We start from the raw sequence: 27023 nt of genomic DNA on the forward strand, positions 1-27023 counted from the left end.
ACAATTTGCAAAAAAAATGAACATGTACCATGGTGAAGACTCAAGAAACTGCAGATACTGGATACTTGAGTAATTCACAAAGTGCTGGAGGAACTCAGTGGGTTAGGCAGGATCTGTGGAGGGAATGGGTATCTGATGTTTTGGGTCGGGATCTTTCCCCCCCCAGTTTTTGGGGTAGGGAAAACAGCTGGATGAGATATTGGGGGGGGGGGGAGCCTGGCAAATGATAGGTGGATGCTGTTGGAAGGGGAGGGTGGGGGTAGGATGGAACCATGGAATGTGGCGATGAGATGCAAACTAGGATCAGCAGTTCATTGTTTTTATGTGATAGGTGGATGCAGGTGAGGGGTGGGGGCAGGGATTATTGACAGACGAGTCAAAATAATGACCAAGCCTGGAGGTAAATTGGAGATAAAAGGTTGTCAGATAAGCAAAGTGAGCAAAATGGATAGGTTATGGCTTTTTCCCCTGGAGCTTAGCAGGCTGAGGTGACTGACCTTAGAGGTTGATAAAGTTTTGAGGGACAGAGTCAAAGAGGATCGTCGCAGTCTTTTCCTACGGTGGGGGAGTCTAAAACTGAAGATATGTAGGGGTGAGGTACCCGATATTGTGAATTATAAGATGAGGTGCAACCTTCTCACACTGAGGGCTGGGCTCTGTGGAATGAGTTGCTAGAGGCAGTGGTAGAGGCAGGTACAATTACAATATTTAAGACATTTGGACAGGGTAGAACAAATCAAGGGATATGGGCCAAACTGGTGTGTACGAAGGCACATGGTTGGCATGGATGTATTGGGTGAAGAAGCCTGTTCCCATGTTGCATGACCATGAACATCACAATTCAGGGGGTCTATAGAGGGAACTTACAACAAGCTCTTACCGTCAACAGTCCTTTAGAAGATTTAGAAGATTGAGGGGGGGATCTTATAGGAACTTACAAAATCCTTAAGGGGCTGGACAGGCTAGATGCAGGAAGATTATTCCCGATGTTGGGGAAGTACAGAACTAGGGGTCACAGTTTAAGGATAAAGGGGAAAACTTTTAGGACCGAGATGAGAAAATCATTTTTTACACAGAGAGTGGTGAATCTGTGGAATTCTCTGCCACAGAAGGTAGTTGACACCAGTTCATTGGCTATATTTAAGAGGGAGTTAGATGTGGCCCTTGTGGCTAAAGGGATCAGGGGGTATGGAGAGAAGGCAGGGATGGGATACTGAGTTGGATGATCAGCCATGATCATATCGAATGGCGGTGCAGGCTCGAAGGGCCGAATGGCCTACTCCTGCACCTATTTTCTATGTTTATTTTGGTTTTATAACCTAAAATTGTTAATGCTTTGCTGCAACATATTTTAAATATTAAACGTTAAGATTGCTAAATATTTAGATAACCATTATTAACCACACTTCTAACCACGCCATTAAACTATAAAAGAATGGCAGTTTTTTTATTTTACATGTGAATGGTTAAATGGAAAATGCTTTGCCCTGATAACCATTAATGATATAATTTTAAATTCCCCTTGTAATTAAACACCTCGGTGGGTTTCCCAACCTTTGAACATTCCCCGATCCAACACTCGATGTTCACATTCTTGCAATTCCAGCTTCTCATGCACCACCAACTTCTTTTCCCCCCCATTAGTGAAGACCATCTGGCTGGTTATTAAAGAGCTTGGGAACGCTCTCCGGCGTTCACATTCACATTCACACAACGGCAACAGCTGACGTCTGGGAGCCATCAAACCTCACTCACCACTGGCAACGGGTGAGGGGGACGGAAGGAGAGAGAGAGAGAGAGAGAGAGGCACACACACACACGGGGGGGGGGGGGGCAAGGGACAGACGGAAGGAGTGAAAGCTGCAGAAGGAAAGACGAGAGAGAGGGAAGGGGAGGGGGCGAGGAGGGTGAGGGGGCGAGGAAGGGGGAGGGGGAGAGGATACCTCATGTAACTCTCCTGCCCCTTCCTATTACGCATTCCACCTGTACCGACTGACCTTGAATATCTTTTTTTCCGCTGTCCTGTTACTCTGGTGTTTGTTCTCGTGACGGATCTGCTGACAGTTGCGTATGGGTTTTTAGCCGTGTACAGGACGCTAGGCTGGTTTTTAACTGCAAATCTCGGCAGGTCCAATCTGCAAGTATAAAATAAAGGACATCGCTGAACAAAGACTTAAGCAAAGAAAATAAGCCACATTAACAGGTCCATTAGTTTTACTCTTTCTCGAAGTTATTTAAATATGTCATAACAGAACAGTGGGAAACATTCAGCAAGTCAGACAGCATCTGTGTAAAGTGAAACAGCTAATATTTCAGGTTGAAGAAGGAACTGCAGATGCTGGAAAATCGAAGGTAGACAAAAATGCTGGAGAAACTCAGCGGGTGCGGCAGCATCTATGGAGCAAATGAAATTCCTTCCTCACCCTCTGAGTTTCTCCAGCATTTTTGCCCACCTAATATTTCAGGTGGAAGCTTGCCAGAATGGGTTGGGGAGAAAACACATTAGCTTTAAACTGAATCATTATCTCTGGCTCTTTTTCCACACATGCTGCCCGACCTACTGAGCATTACACTTCTTTTATTTCAGACATCCAGCATCTGCAGATTTATTGATTTTCAATGCCTGACAGCACCTAATCACACCAACACTGATTAGATCTAGAACATACTTTGCTTCAATGTTTTCAAACAATTTCTGATTATCAGAAATGTTTAATAGCTTCTTTTGAATTAAAATTAGCTGAAAATAAAAATAATGAAATAAAATTAGATCAATTTTATCCTCCCTTTCCCTCCCTCAAATGGTACAAACCCCACTGAGATTGATCGGCTCACCAAGCCTGTGCCCAGATTATTCTCTGTGTGACCATGTGGGTTTGCTCCTGGTGCCCCGGTTTCCTCCCATTCCAAAGACGTGCAAGTTTGCAGGGTAATTGGCCTCTGTAAATTGCCCCTCGTGTGTACAGGGTGGATGAGAAAGTAGGATAGCATAGAAATAGTGTGAATGGGTGATCGTTGGTCCATGTGGTCTTGATGGGCCAAAGGGCCTGTGCCCATGTTGTATCTCTACACTAAACGTGGTTGGAATAATGGAGGGCGATCCTGCAAACTGGCTTAACTAGGGATCTGAAGCAGCGACAAGTAAAACATTGTTGGCAGGTCACTGTGGTGCAATCCTCTCCATCTCAATGATGTCCAAAATAAATTCTATTGGGATATTGGTACGAGGAAAATATGAATAAAAAGAGTCAAACCTCTGTAGAAACGAGTTGTTGGTCTGCGACATTGTGGTGTGGTTCAGGGTATCTGCAAGTCTTTGATCAGCTGATGGGCCAAGAATTATGGTGGCATCCTGATCACACCCTTCTGCAGTTTCAAAGGTTTCATTCAAAATGCTATTACTTGACACCGCGGGGAGGATGCTGCTGTTGGGAATGGTGCTGGATGGAGCTTTCCTCTTCTTGGACACTGCTGGTGTGCAGATTCTTTTGATATGTGGAGCCATGTTCACAAATTTAGATCCTTCATTGGCGAGAGTGTTACTCCGATTTGAGAACGGCTGGCTATCCTTTCTGTAAGTCTTTGCCACAAAGTTGACATGGTCAATTCGGGAGGAGCTGTGTTTCCTTCGCAAATCAGTTACTGTATTATTATCTGCAGGGACCTCGATTTCTGTACGCCTTCTCTTTAGTGGCATCAGCTGCTCCTTCTGCTGAAGGCTCGATGACGGTCTGAGCTCGGCCAGGCACCGCTTGGTGGGGAGTCGCTTTTTTGCGCTAACCTCCGACAGAGCTGGTTCAGTTGGTTCTGCAGCTGCAGCTTTCTTTATGGATGGCACTAGGAGAGAGAAGGATAAAAGTAAGACACTGCAGTTGCAAAAGAAAGTGCCCGGAGAGCGGGTGGTTCGGTTGAGAAGGGACGAATTGACCAGGGAGTTACGGAGGGAGCGGTCTCTGCGGAAGGCAGACAGGGGGGGAGATGGGAAGATGTGGCGAGTGGTGGGGTCACGTTGGAGGTGGCGAAAATGACGGAGGATTATTTGTTGTACGTGACGGCTGGTGGGGTGAAAGGTGAGGACAAGGGGGACTCTGCCCTTGTTACGAGTGGGGGGGATGGGGAGTGAGAGAAGAGTCACAGGGTATAGAAGAGACCCTGGTGAGAGCCTCATCTATGGCAGGGGAGGGGAACCCCCGTTCCCTGAAGAATGAGGACATCTCCGATGCCCTTGTGTGGAACACCTCATCCTGGGTACAGATGTGGCAATCTTTGGAGTTGTCTGTTCTGGGTGATTCAATGATTGGGTGTATTGAAAGATGAGGTAGGTCATTTCCTTCAATCACCGGCAAGAAAGAAGACGAGGACAATTAACAAATATATCCTATGCCTGGGTATAAAGTTGATGCTGTGCACATTCAGGAGCCGGGGTTTATAGACCGCTCCTGCTCCCATATCAGGGGCTGTACATGAAGAGCATAGTTGCCAGAACCCACGGAACTGCAATGTTAAAGGACGTGGCTCGTTTTAGAGAAGGGTAACTGGTTTAAAAAGTTAATTTTATATTTAGATGATGTTTGTTTCATGAATCTGTGGCTGATTTTGTGGTTTTACTTGACATTGGAAATGTTTGCAACAGTCCACATGAGATCATAGCATAATTCATAATGTCGGGGGATACTTGCGGTTGCAGACAGCTGTTTGCTGCCAATACTAAACCTAGAAAACACTAAACAATATTTCAGATTGTTCTTTAGTGGGATGAATTACTTCTGCATAACATTCCCCGATACAACCACAAAGACTCACAGTAAAAATGTGTTTGTGGTCTTCATGAAGTGCTGATAATTTTTTTTGCCATTTGAGTCACATCTAATTGCACTAACTTTAAAAGGACACTGGAAACTGTGAAGTCTGGGATTAAGCCTGATTGACTTAAATTGGTGCAGGAATCGGATGGCAGTGGGGAAGATGCTGATCTTAAGTGTGGACATTCAAGCTTTCTAGCTCCTGTATCTCCACCCTGAAGGTAGAGAAGAGAAAAGGGGACGAGTGAGAAAAGGAAATAGGAAAGTAAGAGGGCAGATTATTCAGAGTGTGCTGCAAGCCATGGCTATGAACTTTGGTGAGAGTGTTCCTTCAATGCAAGGGACACATTTTTTAACGTATGCCTGGTCAGAAACTCACGCACGTGCCCACACCCCCCCCCCCACACATACACATACACACACACATATATCGCCCACCCAAACCTCCCCCCCCCAAACACACACGCATCCCCCCCACACACACCTCTCCCTCCATCCCCACTCACCACAGTAAAAATAAAGGCTGTTGGGGTTTTAACTTTGCAAGTCTGCAAATGTCGTACAACCAGTTCATTCCAATCCTCCTACTCTGATCTGCTGAATTACGTGGAACTTGCCTGCTACTTTGAGACCTTCAATCATGATTACTAAACACATTAGTGTTGCTAAATGTGTCATAGCTAACAAGATAAACTTCTTAAGGGGCAGGAAGCGATAGGTCTTAGCAAAGATATTGTTGAAAGCAAAGGGTTGAAAGTTTGCACTGTACGTTCAACAAGCTTGGACTGTAGAGAAATGTTTTGAGAACTATTTCATTTATAATATTTAATTTTCTGCAAATGAATGAAATGAAACATTTCTCGGTTGTCCAAGCATATTGAACGTACCGTGCAAACTTTCACCCCTCTGCTTAACTGTTAGGGCAGCATAATCTTTACAATTTAAACAGGTATAAAACCATGAGGACATGTAGCAGGTCACAAATCCAGAAGCTTTTGATGAGGTGCCACAAAAGAGGCTGGTGCAGAAGGTAAAAGCTTCTGGCATTGGTGAGGTGCATGGAATAAAGATTTGTTATCATGCAGAAGACAGAGCCAAATTCCATGGCCCTTTTCCAGGCAGGGAGGGTGCAATTCGTGGAACATCCTTAAAGCGCTTTCACACGGGGCGACTTGACACAAGATGTAACCAGAGTGAAGTGGTCGTGGTCTAGCACGATATCACACGATATAACGGGGGGGTAGATAAAGAGTTCCCACGGGTACTCGGCATTTCTGTTATTTGTGCGAGTGACTTGTCCGTCTCCCGAGCTTTCCCGTTAAATCTTGAATGAACATTGTGAATCCCCATTCATAAAAGAGAAGGTAGTTGCGCGGGAGGGTTAATAATTGACAATCTGCTGCTGCCTGCCCGCTGAGTTAAAAAGTTCCCACGGTCACGATATACAGTGTATCGTGAGTCTTGCGTGGGAACTTTTTAACTCAGCGGGCAGGCAGCAGCAGATTGTCGCTCCCTTCAGTTTCACCCCACCTACACCCCTCTGCTTCCCGGCCATGTGTGTGACCCCTTCCCTCCCCTCTTCAGCTCCCCGCCCATTGCACCGGCGCGGGGGCTTTGCACTGTCTTCACGTCGGCGATGCCAGCAGGTCAGTGCCAGTCACCGGAGACGTCAGGACCAACGGGACACCGACCCCCAGGCCCACTGCAAGCACCGAGATCCCAGAGACCCACAGCCAGCAGCAGCGCAGCCCCGTTCCAACTCCAGAGGAACACGCTCCCCGTAGGGACAGAAGCTGATGGTGTGCAAGGTACGTCTTGTTCTTGGGGTTGCGGATGAGGGGGCGCAGCTCGGGCTGTGACGTCTCCGGCCACCCCCCTGTACAGGAGCTGAGACTGGGAACTGTGGGGTTGTTTGCAGTTGCAGAGGGAGGGGGCAAGGGCGGTACAGTTCACAGTCTCAGCTCCAGTCCAGGGGGGTGGCCGGAGACGTTAGGACCAACGGGACACCGACTGCAAGCACGGAGATCCCAGAGACTCACAGCCAGCAGCAACTCTAGCCCAGCCCCGCTCCAACTCCAGAGGAACCCGGGTTGCGGATGAGGGGGCGCGGATTCCTCTGAAGTTGGAGGGACAGGGAGACACAGCGGCTTTTGAGAATGGTGGGCAATCACTTCCAAAGTTCTGCCCACACAGTCAGTACACCTCTCCTACACTTGTCTCCCGCACTAAGATCATCTCGCAGAGAATGATCCCAGCCTAACAGCATGTTCATTCCAGATTACTCACCTTCTGTCCCCTCTGTCCAGCTTCCGGGTTCACCGTTCGCAGGAGTTCCCACGGTAAACGCAAGAGTTAATACGGATATCGCACTGGCCACTACGTGCATATAATGTTGCAATCTTCAACCACAAGTGTACAAGTCACTCTTGGAGAAATTCAAACTTGCTTGAATTTTCTCCCGAGTCACCAAGTTACACGAGTACCTGCCGTTAGCGCCACGGTGGTCCACGAATGCCGTACGGTTATCGCACGGGGTTCCCACGATGTTCAACTCTGGTTAACTCTTGCGTCAAGTCGCCCCGTGAGAAAGCGCTATTAGGATCAGCTCTTGGCTCTCACTTGTTCACAATGTGAAGGAGGAGGCAGAGTCTGACGGAAACAGGTTGGACAGCATGTTGTGGTGAGGATATTTGGACTCTGCTACATATAGGTTGAGTGAGTGGGTGAAAGCTTGGCTCATGGAGCTCAACGTGGGAATGTGTGAAGTTATGCATGTTAAGAAAGGAAAACTGAAGCAGACTATTGTCTAAATGGAGAAAGATTGCAGATGGGCAGAATGTAGAGAGATTTGGATGTTTTTGTACAGAAATCACAAAAAGCTAACAGGCAGATGTAGCTAGTAGGTAGAAAGGCAAATGACACGTTGGTCTTTATTGCAATAGTATTGGAGTTGAGAAATAGAGAAGTGCAGTTACAATGGTGCAAGGTATTGGTGAGTATTGTGCAGAAGTTCAGTCTTAATAAAGAAAGGTCATAGTGGCACTTGTCACAGTCCCAATGGTATATGCCAGACTCATCCCTGGGATACGTTGACCGTCCTGTCATGAACAGCTAAAGAGATCTGTATTCTCTGGACTTTGGAAGGATATATTATTGAGACTTTAGAGATACAGTGCAGAAACAGGCCCTTCGGCCCACTGAGTCCGTGCCGAGCAGTATGCTAACACTATCCTACACACTAGGGACAAATTACAATTTTAACAAAGCCAATTAACCCATAAACCTGTATGTGTTTTGGAGTGTGGGAGGAAACTGGAGGGCCCGGAGAAACCCCACATGGTCACAGGGAGAATGTATAAACTCCATACAGACAGCACCCATAGTCAGGATTGAACCCGGGTCTCTGGTGCTGTAAGGCAGCAGCTCTACCCGCTGCACCACTGTACTGCCATTTCTCATTGAAACATATCAGCTCCTAAGTGAGCACAATAGGGGAGAAGTTTCCACAAATTTCAGACATGGTCCAATCTTTTATCTCTGAGATACTTATAGAGAGCAGTGATTCTCAACTCAGAAGGTTGTGGAGGCAAGATCATTGGAAATATTTAAAGAGAAAGTGGATGGATTTTTGAGATTATGGAGAACTGGTACAGGAGAGACAATGAGACCCGAGGTAGATCAGCCTCTACTAGTGAAGGGGAAATCCACTGTTCGTTGGTCTTGATGTCAAAGAGAATCAGCCCATGAGGAAGTAAAACATATGGACAGTGTTTGGGAGGCCAGGGTCTGGATAATGCCAATTTCTCAATCAATGTCACCTCAACAGATGACAGGGCCTTTATTATCTTGGCGTCTATGGGAGCTTACTGTGCTTCAATGGGTTGCCACATTTGCTGTACTCCAATAATGATGTACCATACAACTCATGATGGGTCAACAAAGCTACTTTATAAACAAACATTTTACCTATCGTCCACAATGACTACCTAACCAAAAAAAACATTCATGATTACACACATCAACATGTTTCATAGAGGAGGGCTTCACCAGATCAGAATACAGAACCATTTTACCACTTCTTTGGTCATGACCCCCACCGAAAACATGCTTTTATATTACATTTCATTGATTCACGAGAGCAGCTTAAAATGGCAATTACGCCCATGCACAAGGTCTTGTGAATGTATTATTTAATGACATGCTTATATAGTAAATTATAGTTTTCTTTGTAATTAACCATCACAGAAATCATATAGATCATTCCATATTTAAAATCAATGGGATTTGGTGAAATATGAAGCTAGATCTTTGTTTCCTTGAAATTGAACTGCAATTTCCTTATTTTACTTTACTAAACGTTTACCCGCACAGCATTTCCTCCGATCAATGATGCAGAGCTTTGGATCGAGGACTTTTACTCTTCAAACAAATTCAGCAAAAATAAACTGAATTTGGAAAAGTTCAAACTCGGACCCAAAAAGGAGAAAGAAAACTTGCATTTACATAGCACCTTGCATAACCAGTAAACATCACAGAACATTTTGCCCCCAGTAAGTAATTTTAGAAGGTACACAAAATTGCTGGGGAAACTCAGCGGGTGCAGCAGCATCTATGGAGCGAAGGAAATAGGCGACGTTTCGGGCCGAAACCCTTCTTCAGATTTCGGCACGAAACGTCGCCTATTTCCTTCGCTCCATAGATGCTGCTGCACCCTCCCAGAGTTTCCCCAGCAATTTTGTGTACCTTCGATATTCCAGCATCTGCAGTTCCCTTTTGAACAAGTAATTTTAGAAGTTCTGTGGATTGATTAATGCAGGAAACAGTGCCTGATTTATACAAAGCCAATGAGATAGTGTCCTGATGATCAGACTTGTTGATCCGGAAGGCAGAATATGTTTTCTTCAGGACACCAAGAACTCCCCCAGCAATTTTTCCAGATTGTTTTAGATTTGTAGTTTTAGAGATACAGCACGGAAACAGGCCCTTCGGCCCACCAAATCCACGCCGACCAGCGATCCCCACACATTAGGGACAATTTGTAGTTCCATCACTGCACCACCATCCGCCCTTAGTGTTGTGGGACCTTTTACTTCCACTCGAGAAGTCAGAAGCAAAAGATCCCCAACAGCACTAAACATCTCCTGAAGATACCATTTACTCAGGTTGGTCAGTCCCACCGCAGTGCTTCAAGCTGGAGTCTAAGGCAGTGGGTGAAGGAACGGGCGAAGAGTGAATGAGGAATTTGACTCTTTACACTGATAATGTCATACCTGACCTGAAACAATGCTAACTACTCTTAAGACTCAAAGTGTATTGAAAAAGAAAATTTCCCATTGCCTAATCCCCTGATTAGTTGCAGTCTCTAATCTGAATCTGCACATATTTGGAACTGGGCTAATAATGCCCCAGGTGGTTTACATTTACAGCAAGGAGGCAGGAATGTGCTTAAAAATGCTCTGTTGGATCCAAGTACACATACCAGCACCGAGGACTCATTGAACTAAACTATTATAACATACTGACAACAACTATATTTTATATTTGAAAAATATTTCCATCACCACCTGGAATTAGTATTTATATTTAAAATTACAAACAAATAGATCAGTTAGCACAAGAGTCTTTAAAAAATATACTATGTACATTTAGTACAAAGATTATAACTTAATCTTGTTTGGGTGCCAGAGGCAAAAATGTTTGTGTCATTATCAACTCTAACCGCTGGGTACAGCCCATTCATGACAAATTTATGAACAAAAAAAGGACTATGCATTTGGAAGGGGTAAGACAATCTTTTGACTGTAAAATAGCCAGAAGATACACTCAGGTAATGCCCCTCTGATTGTTTGCTTTAAAACATAACCAATGATACTCATCACCTTTGTTAATACAATGCTGTATAAATATATGGAGCTGTAAATATAATCTCTCTTAAATCAATTTATTCTGATATCACGCCATCTCTCCAAAGTGCCAGATTGTAATGCTGGTGTGGTTACTGTGCTGAGCACCAACTATTTAATAGATGCTCGGGTTTAGGCAGTATTATGCAGGGGTACCCACCTTCATTTGCAAGAGACTGAAGCTAGCAGAATAAATATGGGACATACCAAAAAGATCAGACAGCATCTGCAAATTCATAAGTTCTTGGAGCAGAATTAGGCCATTCAGCCCATCAAGTCAACTCCGCCATTCAATCATGCCTGAGCTATCTTTCCCTCTCAACCCCATTCTCCTGCCTTCGCCCCATAACCTCCGACACCCTTAGTAATCAAGAATCTGCTAATCTCTACCTTAAAAATATCCACTCACATGGCCTCCACAGCCATCTGTGGCAATGAATTCCATAGATTCACCACTCTGACTAAAGAAATTCCTTCTTATCTCCTTTCTAAAAGTACGTCCTTTTATTTTGAGGCTACGTCCTCTGATCCGAGGCTCTCCCACTAGCGGGAGCAGTGGGAGTAGTGGAAAGCAGTTATCCCCAGACATGGTTTATAAAAGAAAGCCTAGTCTCAGATCGTACAACAATATTGGATCGGTAGTAGATCCGCTTTTCTATCTACATGAGATGAAAGATCATCTACAAACCTATTCTTGTGTGTTGAATATCTCCCAAATCTTCAGAAAATTATAGCAACAATGACAACTGATCGTGATGTATAGATTTGGTAAGTGTTTCATAATGAACTAGGAAAGCGTTTGCACTGATTATTGGTTGAAGGTTATGGTATGTTCATAAGATCTAATCAAAACTGTACACATAGCATATTGTTGCAATTAGATTCCAGGAACATCCATTGGCTCCTGCACTGCTGCCTCCGACCCCCAACAGACTGAGGAGTAGAACATCATGAAGCAGTGCTCAGTTAATTTCATGCTTTTTAGTATCTTCTTTAATTTCTGGTTGTATACAATTTTATTATTTCAGTGTTCAATTCCCCAGGAAGTTTGTTCAAAATCTTTCAATGATCTGCAAAGATGACCAATCTACAAAAAAAACATTGCTGGAAGAACTCATCAGTAGAGGCAGCATCTGTGGAGGGAAATAGACTGTCAGGGTTTTGGGTTGTGCCCCTCTCTCTGGACTGAAAGAATAGTGGGAGAGAGCCAGTATAAAATGTGAAGGCTGGCAAGTAATAGCTGCATCCAGGTGAGGAGCAGGTGATTAGCAGATGGAGTCAGGAATGGGAGGAAAGGGTGGAGATAGCACCAGAGGCTTGGAGGGGTGGGTGGAGCAACTGAGAGTTAAGATTATTCAATCTGATAGGAAAGGAAGGTGACAAAATAAATAGTTGAGAAAAGTACAATAACAATATTTAAAATATATTTGGACAGGAAAGGTTTAGGGAGATATGGGACGAATGCAGGCAACAAAACTATCTTAGATGGGGCAATTTGGATGAGTTGGGCCAAATGACAGTTTCCACGCTGTGTGACTCTCTCTCTAATTATAAAGTGTGATTCTCGGGACTATTCAACATACATGTTCATTTACAGAAATATTAGATAAATAAGATGAAAGCTTAACTGTCAAATGTATATTGGCCTGAAATGTTTCTGCCTCTAGCCAATGTACAATAGAGACACACAAGCAACGTCCTCCTCGAAGATCAACATATCATTGGTTTCCCATCCCAGCTGTAACATGTCATGGGGGACGAAACCAACAATATGAATGTGTTCCATTTTTTTAAACATTAAATGGCACCATTCTCCAAATTGGAGTAGGTAAAACTTGGAGATTGGAGCGATGTACTCACCCGTCTCCTTCCAGTATTAAATCATTATCTAAAAAACCTCTTTTCAGTATTAATAAACTTAATGTCAATATTGTTACAGGTTGCAATAAATAGTTAAATAAATCAGGCAGTTTTCTTGACGTTGCTAGTACAATTTGTACAGAGCAGCAATTGAAAATTAAAAGTGTGTTATAAAAATCATGCAATTATGTGTTATTGTATTGCATGCCCAGGCCTAGAACCAGCTTAAATTATTGCAGTTATAAACTCTCCTGCTGTCAGGTTATAGTTTTGATGGATCTAGATTCTTAGCTAAATAATTACCTCAACATTGTTAATCCTTTAAAATATTATGAGCTTACTCTGGACAAGGTGTCCCTGTTTAACAGAAAACAGATTTCCCAATTCTAAATGAGATCCAATTTGCTTTTCAGAGTAATGTTGGCCCTCACAGATTTGTTATGCAAACACAGAACCCGCAAAAGTGAACAACTTGAAAAAAAAGCCTCGCCCGTGATTACAGTAAGCTGTCACAGCACGAGACCTGCCGTGCACTGATGCACACACCTCCAAGCTCACTATGATTAATAGGGCAGGTATGTATTTATCAAAATACACAGTTATTGAGTTTTAGTTTGGGTTAGTTTAGAGATACAGTGCAGAAATAGGCCCTTCAGCCCACCCAGCCCACACCGACCAGCGATCCTCGCACATTAACACTACCCTACACACACTTGGGACAATTTACATTTATACCAAGCCAATTAACCTACAAACCTGTATGTCTTTGGAGTGTGGGAGGAAACCGAAGTTCTCGGAGAAAACCCACGTAGGTCACGGGGAGAAGGTACAAATTCTGTGCAGACAGCGCCCGTAGTCAGGGTTAAACCCTGAGAATAGGGCAGCATGGTGGCACTGCAAGGCAGCATCTCTACCGCTGTGTCACCGTGACACCCTATTCTCAAATCCAATAAATAAACTTTAAATTAGAAGTATGAACTTTGGCTTCTTGCCCTATCCAAACGCTAAGAATTAATACAGACCATGAATTGAAGCATAATCTGTCCAGTTCAGTGTGAGAAGTGTATAATTCCCCTGGCAAGTCTTGTGAATTCATGATTAGTGGGGTTGAGGGGGACACGAGTGAATGCATGGCCTGAAGGGTGATGTACCCGCTTAAAAAACACAAGAAGCAGTACTTCTGACATTTGAGCTGACTGTTGGAGATAAAATTGATAAACACAGAAGTAAATGCTCATTTAAATGAGTTGAACAAATTTATAGGAATTGAATTACAAGTTCATGTCAAATGGTGACAAAAACCACAATTGAGCAAAAATTGTAACCATGTTGGTAGGTTTTGAGGAAAGAGATTCTGCACCCATATAAACAAGTGATTGCCTCAGAGTATAAACTTATATGCTACAGGACACAAAGCAAGGAGGAAACAGGCTTACCAGTAACTTCAAATAGGTTCTCAGGTAGCTGGTGTAGCTTAGAGAGTGTAGCAAGAGCCGTCACTTCTGAATGCTGATTCTCTTTAGATTCTTCTGCATTTATTTGATCTGCCCACAGAACCACTTTCTCTCCTCGCACAAGACGCTCCAAATCATTGAACTGCGATGCCATGTCTGCAGTTGCAAGGTTTGCTTCTTTCAGGGTGTTAAACTGCTTCTGTGCAATCTGAAGCAGGCTGGTCACTAATCTGGAAATGAAAAACAAAGCAAAGTTCTTCAGCACTGTAACAATTTTGTTTCAACATTTAAGTCCGTCTCAACAAGTCCATCTCAAGGCCAGAGGACTATTTCCTGGGAAATGCTTAACACAGATGAATGTTTTTGCTAGTAATCACTCAACTGTTGTCAATATTTTGGCATACAGTATTTTGGTTTTGAGTAAAAGTGAAACGCCTCTTTCTTCTCTTTTAATGAACTTTCACCAGTTAACTCTCTTTCTTGACTGAAGTGTTGATGACATTAGTAGTTACATTTCTTATTATCCTCCCTTTGGTCTTTTGCACAAACTGATCTTCTATTAAACTCTTTGGCACATATTCTACTAATTGCAACGATAGACTTTTCTTAAACTCACCTTAAACCTGCCGCTCGGTCTAACTAAACATTCAAGATGGCGGCGCTGCCTTAGCAGCTGCGGCTCGCCTGCAGACCGTCTGGTTTTCTTTTTCTTTTTCTTTTCTTTTCTTTTTCTTTTTCTTTTTTGTGTTGTTCCTTTGTCCTGTTTGAGTTCATTTTTGGTTTATTGTGTATGTGTGTGGGTGGGGGGGAGAAAACATGTTTTTGGTCTCTTATTTCGGGGGGATGCGACTTCTCTTGTCGTATCCCCCCGTCTCCGTCTCTGCCTGCGCCGAGGCCTAATAGCGGAGCTGGCGGCCTCGGAGCTGGGGCAGCGGCAACCCGCCCTCGGAGCGGGCAGCGGCTGCGGCGACCCGACCCCGGAGCGGGCAGCGGCAGCCCGACCTCGGAGCAGGCAGCGGCTGCGGCAGCGGCGACCCGACCTCAGAGCGGGCAGCGGCAGCAGCCACCAGACCTCGGAGGGGGCAGAGGCAGCGGCAGCAGCGATCCGACCTCGGAGGACCGGCCGCGGGCCCGGTGGACGACATCGTCGGGAGCTCGCAGGTTGGTGACCTGTTCTCCGGAGCTCCCGCGACAACAGCTGTGTCCTCTGGACTGGAGGGCCGCAGCTTCGGCGGCTTCGACCACCCCGGGCCGCGGAGCTGAACCGGCCCGATCGCGGAGCTTGGATTCAGCCGCGGGACTGACATTACTTACCATCGCCCGGCGGGGTGACAACATCCGAACCTGGATCGCCTCGGCGCAGAGGGAGAATAAGAAGGGAAGAGACAAAGACTTAAGACTTTTGTCTTCCATCACAATGAGGAGTATTCAACTCACTGTGGTGGATGTTAATTTGTGTTTTTTGTGTGTTTTTGCCATTTTTTACTATATGTAGGACTGCAAGGCAACAACATTTCGTTCAGACCGCAAGGTCTGAATGACAATAAAGGCTACTTTACTTTACTTTACTTAACTAAACCCGACGCTTGGTTTAAGAAAAATTTGGCATTCCGGTAGCGATGTTTATTTAGACTAAAGTCTAAGGCAATCTAACTTTAGACTGGTTTTAGCTGAGTCTAAAGTTAGACCGCGTTTTAGTTGCCATGGTGACGATGTCTGCTTGTACTGCACATGTGCAATAGCAGAAGCACGAGCAGGCAACAACTTCACCATGGCTGACAAAAAGAAACAGCGGAAAGGAAACTGGGACACCAGCGAGAAAGAATTTCACCTGATGTTACTAGCCGATAAAATTACAATTATCGAGAAAAAAATAAGGTGCTATGACACATTTATTTTGTTTTGGACAGCTACATTTTCTCATCACTGTGGTGGAAGGCACAAAAATTGGCCAGTCCTCCTCCATTTTTCCCCGTGGTCGGGACCGCAACCCTCCGCTGTCGCTGCTGCGGGCGTCCAGATGTTCAGCCAAGGTAAGTCCAGGTAACTCCTGAATCAGTGCCTCCCCATCAGACACCGCGGCTTCAAGTTGGTGTAGGCCGCATGCCGGCGATCGAAGATCTTAAGTCCCTGCCGCGCTGCAGCCAGAAGCACTGCAGGCCGCATGGCCGGCGGTCGGAGCTCCTCTCCAGGGATCCCTGGTAAGGGATCCCAGGCTCTGGACGGTAAGTCCCCGCCGTGCCCGCGGTAGAAGTTAGCCGCGGGCCGGCGGTCGGAGCTCTTCTCCCAGGTCCCCAACGAGGGACCCCAGGCTCTGGACGCAGCGGCAGCTGGAGCTCTGCAGACTGCGGCCAGCGAACGGAGCGCTCCCCTCCGGCGAGGGGTCGTCCGCTCCGCGACAAAAGCGTCCTCGCTGCGTCCGCTGCTGATGCCCCAGGCAGGTCTCCGGGAAAGGCCGCACCGATCCTCGATGTTAGGCCACGGGGGAGGCGACATGGAAAAAGTCGCCTCTCCGTGGTCGAGGTGGCGACCAAAATGGTTTCCCCCTTACCCCCCCACACACAAGACACAGAGAGACATTAAAAACACACATTAAGACACACTAAAAAAGACAAATAAAGTAGAAAAAACTAACACGCTGCTGGCAAGGCTGCCGGCTCGCAGTGCCCCCACCAACCATTGACAGAGACAATGAAAGAATCTCTTCTAAAAATTTCCTATTCCTTCTTCTGTTTCACTGACATTAAAAGTAATTTTTTCTGAGAAAATGTTGATTACCATATATCACTATAAAATAAAAAAATAAAAAAGACACACTATAGAATTCAACATGAACGGCCATTTTTTCTCTCCGTAGCGAGCTTAAACCTTCCTTAAACCTGCCCCCTGCTGAGTAAATTTTGCGGCAAGTTAGACTCTCGTCTAAAGTCAGCCTAAGCTTTGCCGATTAGTAGAAAGAAAACTTATATCAGGGATTTAAACCCGCCGTCGAGTCTAAATTGCAGAGTTAAACCTGGTTTAAAAAAAATTTGTAGAATATGGGCCTTTGCGTTTAAGCTCGTTACGGGAAATTATTTTGATTTTCTTTTCTCGGTTATTTTTTTTAAATACTCTTTTATCAGCAACATCTATGTTTTGGCCACCCCTGAAAATATCGTGTCTGCTCTGTCTACACAAGCTGCTGATCGCTTGCAGTATTGTCAACATTGAATACAAATTTGGCAGATGAGATTAGTTTATCTTGGCAGTCATTGTGGGCCGCAGGGCTTGATCCCTCTCGGCACTGTTGCATGTTCTGCATCTGCGGTTTTCCTAAGTAACTGAAGTCTATTTGAGTTCACAAAAACCAGAGTAACCAATACCTGGAGTGAGAAAAATCAGGTTGTGACATTTCAGATGCATGCTTGCCATTAACGTCAAAGATCCTGGAAGTTCATGCAGGGAATGATGCTCTCTGGGTGAGAACAGCGATCAAAAGTGTAGTCTTGTTCATGGGGGAGGTATAGGAAGTAGTTGGTGTCTGGCCCCAAATCCATGGATGGTGTTAGCATTTACTGGATTGAGTATCAAACCTAATGGTCAACTAATCCGGGACATGCACACAACGTCCCCATTCAGATACAGATACAGATAGCCTTTATTGTCATTCAGACCGAAGTCTGAACGAAATTTCGTGCCTGCAGTCATACATACAATACAATAAAAAACAACAATAAACACATATTAACATCCACCACAGTGAGTCCATCTAGCACCTCCTCACTGTGATGGAGGCAAAAGTCTTAGGTCTGCAGTCTCCTCCCCCCTCTTCTCCCTCTGCGCTGAGGCGATACCCCTCCGGGCGATGTTAAAAACAGTCCCGCGGCTCAATCACCGCGCCCCGGGGTGGTCGAAGCTGCCGCCCACCAGTCCTGCTGACCTGGCTCGCGACCGAACCCCGGACTCAGTTCACCGCCGCCAGAACGCCGTCCCAGCCACCGGACCACCGTTCCAGCCCCGAGCCGGATCGCCCTCACGTGAGTACCGTTACCGTCTCAGCCTCGCGCCAGGCCGCCCCGACATGGGCGCCGCTCCTCCCTCGGGCTGGGCCGCCCCGACATGGGCGCCGCTCCTCCCTCGGGCTGGGCCGCCCCGACATGGGCGCCGCTCCTCCCTCGGGCTGGGCCGCCCCGACATGGGCGCCGCTCCTCCCTCGGGCTGGGCCGCCCCGACATGGGCGCCGCTCCTCCCTCGGGCTGGGCCGCCCCGACATGGGCGCCGCTCCTCCCTCGGGCTGGGCCGCCCCGACATGGACGCCGTACCTCCCTCGGGCTGGGCCGCCCCGACATGGGCGCCGCTCCTCCCTCGGGCTGGGCCGCCCCGACATGGGCGCCGTACCTCCCTTGGGCTGGGAGCGCCGTACCTCCCCGAGCTCGGCCACTCCGACGGGAGCACCGTTCCTCCCTCGTGCTGGCCGCCCTCACGGGAGCGTCACAGCCCCTCACGGAAGCACTGTTCCAGCCCCGAGCCGGACCGCCCTCACGGGAGCGTGCTCAGGGCGAGTCCTGGCGGGCTCTGACTCCTGAGCCTCGAGGTCGCCAGCTCCGCCATTAGGCCTCAGCGCAGACGGAGGCAGAGAAGGGGAATACGACAAAAAAGTCGCATTCCCCCGCAGGGAGAGACAGCAAGCCCTGTTTCAACCCCCCCCCCCCAAACACAAACTAAAAACCAGACTAACCAAAACGGAAAAAAACAACACAAAAAACACAAAAAAACAAAAACAAACGGGACTGCAGGTGCGCTGCTGCTGCCAGGGCAGCGCCGCCACTTCCGGAGCTATTACCAGTTTATTGTAAACAATGCACCACTAATCCCTCAAACCCAGTAATATTCAGATCCAGAGTGGCGCAAGGCATCTGTCATACCTCGGAGCGGTGATCCCATAATTAGCAATGCTCTGGTACAAGTATATGGCCGCATATTTCTTCTATCTAACACTGACAGAAAGAGATTCACCTATCTAAGAGTACTTAAGAAACAATCAGCTCGTAATCCATGTAAAAATGCATCAATGTGCCACTAAACAGGCAGCAATTCAAACGTTTGCCAACTTGGTGAAAGTTGACAACTGATTGCGGTTTTGGAGTCACCTTGGTGCAAAAGGCAGGATGTAGGGCCAGTGAAACAACTAACTGGGTGGCATGGTGGCACAGCGGCAGAGTCGCTGCCTTAAGACCCCAGAGACCCGGGTTCTACCCAGAAACTGACTACGGGTGCTGTCTGTACGGAGTTTGTACGTTCTCCATGTGACCCACGTGAGTTTTCTCCGAGATCTTCGGTTTCCTCCCACACTTCAAAGATGTACAGGTTTGTAAGTTAATTGGCTTAGTATAAATGTATAACTCGGGAACCCGAAGGGCGTGTTTCTGCACTGAATCTGCAAACTAAACTCCGCACAGGTCCCTGCGTGAGGTGAAAGGACCCTGTTCATACCCAGCACAGTACAGAGTCCTTCACAATCACAGGGTTCTTGTTTGACTGTTCTCATTCCAGTTTCCACACCAATCACTTCAACACCTTTCCCTGCGTAAATTATAGCTCTGAAATAATTGGCCTAGTGAGAGTTTGGTACATTAATCAGACTTGGAAGCACCCACATGCATGCTCTGTCTTGTTCCCAGCTCCTAACCAGAAGCATACAACGGCAGATTAAAGCAGAGAGACAGGCTGCTTTCCTTCCCCGTCGCCTTGTTTTGACTTAGGACCGATTCACTGGCTTAACTTCCCATTATGTTTCAAGGTTAACCGCCTCTGCACAGGACTGGGATAACGCCAAGTGCATTTGTACGCTGCAGTCTTCATGGACAAATGCTGATACAGCCACAGTAACCAAAACCTTAAGCTGGGTTAACAGAAGGCATCGGGCGGCTTCTTACTTTTCTGTCTGTTGACTGTCTCGGTCTTGCAGTGTCAGCAGGCGAGTCATTGAATTGCTGTGTTGCTTGCAATTGCTCACTTCAGCCTCTAATAGAAGCTTCTGCATACTCAGTTTCATGATCTGTTCAGCAATAAATAATTTAGGAGAAAAGGAGAGGATTTACAAACTGAGACAATAGTGTTGGTAACATTTCACCCCAGCACTGTGAGCATCCAGCAGTTTTCCCACCAGTTGCATCCCCGCGTGTGCTCTCTACATTCCCTCCGGGACACAGGAGCGCCTGGAATTTGGATCAAGATCCTCTCCAGAAGCTGCTGCTGTTAATGTTTGTAATTAGCCGGCTGGTGAAACTGCAGAGGTTACGAACCTCAATGTGTTTGATGAGGTTTTGTTTCAGCCGCACTGATTAAATCTGAACTCATTCAACAGAAGGCTGAAAGGTCTAAATGTCTTCACCTACAGGAGTTGTATACATGGCCTTCTGACTTAGACCCCACAGCTTGCAGAGGTTTGGTCAATTTAAAAGTAGTACATTTTCCAGTAACTATGGTACCAATGTTACTTTTAACTATTTTAAGGTAAACCGATCCCATTTCATGAGAGCAGGAAAGAGTTACTAAAATGTGTTGCACTCAGACATTATGCCCAGAAGGATGACATGCATTCCAGAAGTTCATCCCTTCCTTACCTGAGGGAACATTGTGGTTTTACCATCAGAACCAACTTTAGTTCCCAGCTGGGATATGAGACGTCCATTCTCCTTCAGTCTCTCTTCATTTTGCCGCATTTTCTCCAGGAGATGTTCATGGCGCCGACTGGACGAAGCCTGGCTGCGTTCAAACTTACAGGAAGCCTGCCCGATTAGGAGTGTAATTAATGACTGTAAATCGATTCATGCATCACACGGTTACGTTGCATTCTTTATCCCATCACCAGAATGGAGACAAACCAAAGGCACTGCATTTTCTGGAGCTATGAAAGCAGACCCTTTATTGTCTGAAGAGTCTCGACCCAAAACGTTACACACTACTGTGAAAGTGGGTGTTCTCTGTGTAAAAGAATTGCCCCTCAGATTCCAATAAAATCTTGCACCTCTGTCCATAAACTTCCAGCTCTTAATTTCCATATCCTGGAAAAAAGCCTGCATCACCCTATCTATGCCCCTCATGATTTGATACATCTCAATAAGATTGCCCCATAGCGATTTCAAGAGAGAGCTGGATAGAGCTCTTGAAGATAGCGGAGTCAGGGGATATGGGGGGGGGGGGGGTAGGCAGGAACAGAGTACTGATTGGGGATGATCAGCCATGATCACATTGAATGGCGGTGTTTGCTTGAAGGGCCAGATGGCCTACTCCTGCACCTATTGTCTGTAGCCTACTGCGCTCAAAGGAATAAAGTCCTAGGCCTGTCCAGCCTCATCCTATAGCTCTGGCCCTATCGTCCTGGCAAGATCCTTGTAAATCTTCTGTACCCTTTCCAACATCATGGCATCTTTCGACCAAAACTGAATATAATACTCCAAATATCTCACCAATATCTTGTACAACTCAAATCTCATGTCCAAACATCTATGTTCAATTCCCTGACTAGTGAAGGTCAGCGTGCCAAAAGCCTTCTTCATCCCCATCTGCCTGCGACTCAGTTTAAGGAATTGTGGTTTTATTCTTTGAGAAAAGTGGCTAAGTTTGTTTTGTCTACACGAGTTAGTGGAACTGCAGATCACAACTCCATTTCAAAGGTAGCACCACTGACTGTAGGATTTAGTCAGTACTAATCTGGCCTGTGAAACATATCAAAGTCCATGGATTTTTGGAGGGAAACACACATTCTTACTATGACTGTGCAAAAGTGGGCGACCATAACTCTTGTTCTTTTAAATGATTAATGGGAGAGTCATTGCTGCTTGTTTCCCTGCATCTTCCCACCTATGCATTTACCATGCCCATGAGACGCATGCAGCCTGTTTTACCCTCTTGGCGACCTTTGGTCATGTTCCTGCAGGCAAGGCAACTAAAACACAGGTTCCTTATCCCGATATGAACAGGGCTCAGGCAGCATATGCAACAGCGTAATTTGAAAAAGATAAATACTTTTTTAATGGCTATTTGTCTGCCTTTTACTTATTTCTTATTTATTAGTTCTGACATATTTCCAGCAGCTGCTCCTAGTAGTTCACCAGCTGGAGCTGTAACGTTTGGATGAATGTATCTATTAGTACATGAGCTCTTTTGGATTAACTGTATATTATATCTCTGAAGTGCAATTATCACAGATATCTTCACAGAAAATAATTTGATATTTTGTTTGTTTTATTTTCTTAAATAAATTGTCAAACCGGCTTGGCCTGAAGGACAGTGTTGATCCCATGGTCTCCACTTCCCCTGGAGACACTGTTCTGCTTCCCCTTCAGTGCCTCTCTCCAAAAGCACAATAGCAGCCCACTGTAGGATTTAATCTCGTCCAATGATTTAAGTGAAATGGCAGGTACTATCGCAATGTTTAAGAAACGTTTACATGGATAGGTTGGGTTTTAGGGATACGAGCCAAACACAAGCAAGTAAGACTAGTGTAGATGGGGGCATGTTGGTCAGTGAAGAGCCTGTGGCTACGATGTATGACAGATATGGATAGGAAGGATTTAGAGAAATACGAGTCAAATGCAGGCACAAAGGGGCTAGCACGTTTATTGGGTATGTCAGGCCTATGTTAGACCTATATCTACTGAAGTTCAGAAGAAAGAAAGGAGGTTTCACTGCAGCAACATTTTGAAGAGCTGAGAGGGACACGGACACCCAACTGCTGCATGACAAACAGGATCGTTAGCATTACAGGGAGATACAGTACCTGGAAATTACAATCAAATATCATCGACAAGCATGACAAAAATGTGAAGGGAGAGGTTTGTAGGCAGGAATCCCACAGTGGCAGTGGGTTTATATAGTTTTGACTATTCTTAATCATTACAAAACTATGAATTTGAAAAATATTTTCAATATTTTCCATTCAGATTACCCTTGAATATGAAGCTTCATGTTTATCTCCCCACAAAATGGATCCTCAAAAACTATTAACTTAAACACCCACTGGCCAGGCCTTGCCTGCAAACACAGCTGTGCCAGTTTAAAGTGAAGGCTCGTACCTGTTCCAATTGCTGCTCAGTACACAGTATTTTAATCCGTTCTTGGTCCCGCAGTCGAAAGAAAGCCTTCAGCTCCATTTCTTTAGCATGAGCTTCTAATTCCAAGTAGTCCCTTTGAATCTCTTGGCGACTAACAAAGGCACCCTGCAACGACTTCTCCAAGCTGAAAGTAGAAAAATAAGGAATTGCTTGAAACAATCTTTTCATATTAATGAACATTTCATCGTAACTAAATTTTTCTAATGAAAGGAGTTGTGCAGTCGATGAACTTTTGGCCTTGCAGTCTCCAATATAAAATTTAACGACATTGGAAAAGGGTGTCATTGCTTTATCATGGGCTCTTTGATCCAGGTAAGAAGGCTCAGAGCAACATATTTAGCAATTTGTTAGACGAGATCAATGTTTAGCATCTTAAAATATTCAAGGGTGCATTCACTATCCCCATCCTACAAAGTCCTTGGGATGGAGGTCATCAGATCCTGGAATTTAATGACTTCTTTCACAGAGATACAAGAATCATGAGCAAAAAACAAACTGCTGGACAAACTCAACAAATCAGACAGCACCTGCGGAGGGGATGGACAGGCGACGTTTCGGGTCCAAATTCACACTGGACCTACACTATTTTCTGTAAGATTTAACAACTGTTTTTGGTAAGGATCATAAATTATTTGTTTTATTCGTCTGAGCTTTTGTTTTTCATCTATATAATTTTTCACGATCACAGTGTGCAAGGTATCGACATTAATATAAAAGATAGACAAAAACGCTGGAGAAACTCAGCGGGTGAGGCAGCATCTATGGAGTGAAGGATCTATGCCTTCTATTCATCTTCCATCTATTCCTTCGCTCCATAGATGCTGCCTCACCCGCTGAGTTTCTTCAGAGTTTTTGTCTACCTCCGATTTTTCCAGCATCTGCAGTTCTTTCTTAGACATTAATATTAACGTTTGTTGACGTTTTACTTGTCTGCACAAGCTACAGCTGCTCCTCGACCTACGATGTGGTCACGTTCCGATAAACCCATCGCAAATCGAAAATATCGCAAGTCGAAAAAGCATGTAATACATTGCGTTCACGAGACCGGAAGTGGCGTGCGGCTCGCTGCCGAGCATTTGCCGATCGCAAAGTCAAAATATCGCAAGTCGAAGCATCGTAAATCGGGGAGCGTCTATCCTGCGGTTTGGCTTTTACGTAGAAGGTAGACACAAAATGCTGGACTCAGAAACTCAGCAGGTCAGGCAGCATCTCTGGAGAACATAGAAAATAGGTGCAGGAGTAGGCCATTCGGCCCTTCGAGCCTGCACCGCCATTCAATATGATCATGGCTGATCATCCAACTCAGTATCCTGGAGAACATGGATAGGTGACGTTTGGGGTGGAGACCCGCTTTTCTGATAGTTGCATCCTTCTTTGCCTTCTCTTAGTCAAGCCTTGGTCCTTCCTTGCAGAATTCTGAAGCGTCCCAGTTCCTGAGCTTGTGGCTCTGCTTGGCAGCATCATGAGCTTTTATTTCATCCAAAACTATCTTTAACTTATTGCGTGTCACGATTATACCTCTTTCCCTATTGGGTTTTTAAGCAATGAAAAGATATACTCAAGGAGAGTTAACTGTCTGAGGTAAGTGAACTGAAATGCCCTCCTGAATACAGAATACACAAACTGCAGTCCTTGTATCGCTGAATTGCAGCCCTGGGTATCAGAAAGAAAGTGACAAGTCTCCACAAAGGCTGCCTAGCAGCTGGTTGGAATTTCAATAGTTTCCCTCCACATTTTACACTGTTAAATAAACAGTTTATAAAAAGGGGGGGATGGGAGGGAACATATCTCAGGTTCCAGGCTCCTTCCAGTTACCTAAATGTTTGTTAACAAGACTAAGGGAGAGAGTTCTTTTTTGACAGGCACAAATAAGAATGCAAAATTTAATTTGCGTTCACATTTGCCTGCCTTCAGCCATGTTTGAAGCTATTTGGACACATAACTAGCAAGTACATTCTAATTCTGAGTACAAAGAACACAGGGGAAGCGAGCATTCACAAGCTTGAATGACAGATCACATTGAAGGAGCATCTTTCTATGTAACTCACAACAGAAGCTCAGCCTAATAACTTTTCCCCAGGCTCAAAATGCCATCCAACTAGTCATTGTCTTCAAAGAGTACGAATGCGCCCATTTCCTAGGAACCACACATTCCAGTCAAACCACTGTATTCAGCCAGAGAGAAAGGGTGCAACCTCCTATTTGGTTTGACTGTAGTCGAAAACATTAGGCTCATTTCTACACAAGTACTAAAGCATTCAAGACTTTCATGGGATCTCATTTTACATCAGCTTGGAAAGAATTTATTATTCCCCATTGTCATGACTGCCATTATATGCCTCAAGTAGCAAGAAAGAATACAGTAGGCTAGTGGTTAAGTTATTGAACTTGCAGCCAGAGATATGGACCATTGATTCTGAGGCACAAATTCAAGCAATTAAATCAATTTGGAACTTAAAAGTAAAGACATCTCAGTAACCACAAAACCACCAGATTGCTGTAAAACCGCATCTGGCCGACAAATGCCGTTCAGGGAAGGAACTCTGCTGGCCGCCTCAAATCCAACCTGTACGTCACCCTGTCCCAACAATATGGTCAACTCTTAACTGTCTCTTCAAGTTAGGGCTCTTGGGGTTGGACAATAAGCATTGCTAGAAACATACAAAACCCATAAATTACAGAGGTGCAAGAGAATGCAGATGCTGGAATCTGGTGCAAAAAGACAATCTACTGGAAAAATTCAGTGGGTCAAACAGTATCTGCAGACAGAAATGGCCAGTCAACGTTTTGGGTCAAGTTTGTTTGTATGGACTGAAGGAGTAGAGGGGAAGTGGTCAGTGTGAAGTGGCAAGGTTGGGAACGGGAAGAGGAATTAAAATGGCAAACAACCAGGAGCTGCAGACTGCCATAGACAGAACACAGGAGTAATTTCCTCATAACTCTCCCTCTGTGGTCCAGTAGTTAAACACATCGTGTCCTGCAGAGCTATTCCGACTGGCAACAATATTAATCTCCTGTCTCTAGCTGGCTTTACATTGGCTACTGGTGGGATGTTGGCTTGCCACCTCCAGAGAAATCCCAGTGCAGACCTACTGACTGAAGCAGCCTGGCATCCAGCCACGTCCACTGAACGGAATCCAGGAAAGTTATATTGGGATTGGCACTGACTGCGCAAGACTAGCATTTCGCTAAGCAGCTATGGTTTTACAGAAGTACTGCCAGGATTAAACAGAGAAACCCAAATGTAGCTCATACTATCAGACTGAAAAGCAACAAATAATGCAGAAGGAAAATTCTGTAGGTATTGAAGAACATGGTGGTAGAGAACAAATTGATCAAAATATTATGCATGTTCTGGGTCAATGAACTTTAACCAAACTGGAAATATTTTGTCATAATGGAGCAAGAAAGAATGAAATGGACGGTTGGATTTGGAAGGATTACATGAGAACATTAATCAGGCATAGACAGGAAAAAACTGAACATTTCCCCTTTATGCAGAACATTTTTGATAATTGTACCTTGAAAGGGCACTGTTTTCTTGCCCGTTTACCCTAAATTTACACTGTAATTTTTAAAATTATACCTAAAATAACACATTTTACTTGCTTGTCACTTCTTAATTTACACAGAAAATATGTGATAATCATACCGTAAAATGACGCTAACTCTTTGCTTCTGAAGAAGGGTCTCGACCAGAAAGGTCATCTATACCTTTGCTCCATAGATGCTGCCTCACCCGCTGAATTTCTCCAGCAATTTTGTCTACCTTCCAACTCCTTGCTTGTTTACACTTGTCATATTGAAAATATTACACCTACACCTACTCGTAACATACCTGTTCCTTGCTTGTTTAGAGAGAAGTATCCTTTACACAGGGAATTTTTGATGATTATACCTTAAAAT

General features: G+C 45.1%; 1 protein-coding gene across 1 annotated transcript in view; it reads right to left on the reverse strand.

The window, feature by feature from the left end:
- Positions 1-27023, reverse strand: part of LOC116967041 (kinesin-like protein KIF18A) — a 59252-nt gene that overhangs the window by 7195 nt on the left and 25034 nt on the right. Inside the window, exons 10-15 of the mRNA XM_033013491.1 lie at positions 23079-23241; positions 20625-20789; positions 19935-20056; positions 14002-14249; positions 3255-3837; positions 1998-2135 (exon numbers count right to left, since the gene is read on the reverse strand). Of these exons, the coding sequence (XP_032869382.1) occupies positions 1998-2135; positions 3255-3837; positions 14002-14249; positions 19935-20056; positions 20625-20789; positions 23079-23241 (1419 nt within the window). The remainder of the gene's footprint in view (positions 1-1997; positions 2136-3254; positions 3838-14001; positions 14250-19934; positions 20057-20624; positions 20790-23078; positions 23242-27023) is intronic.

The sequence above is a fragment of the Amblyraja radiata genome, chromosome 38 (assembly GCF_010909765.2).
Source record: "Amblyraja radiata isolate CabotCenter1 chromosome 38, sAmbRad1.1.pri, whole genome shotgun sequence".
NCBI classification, from domain to species: Eukaryota; Metazoa; Chordata; class Chondrichthyes; order Rajiformes; family Rajidae; genus Amblyraja; species Amblyraja radiata.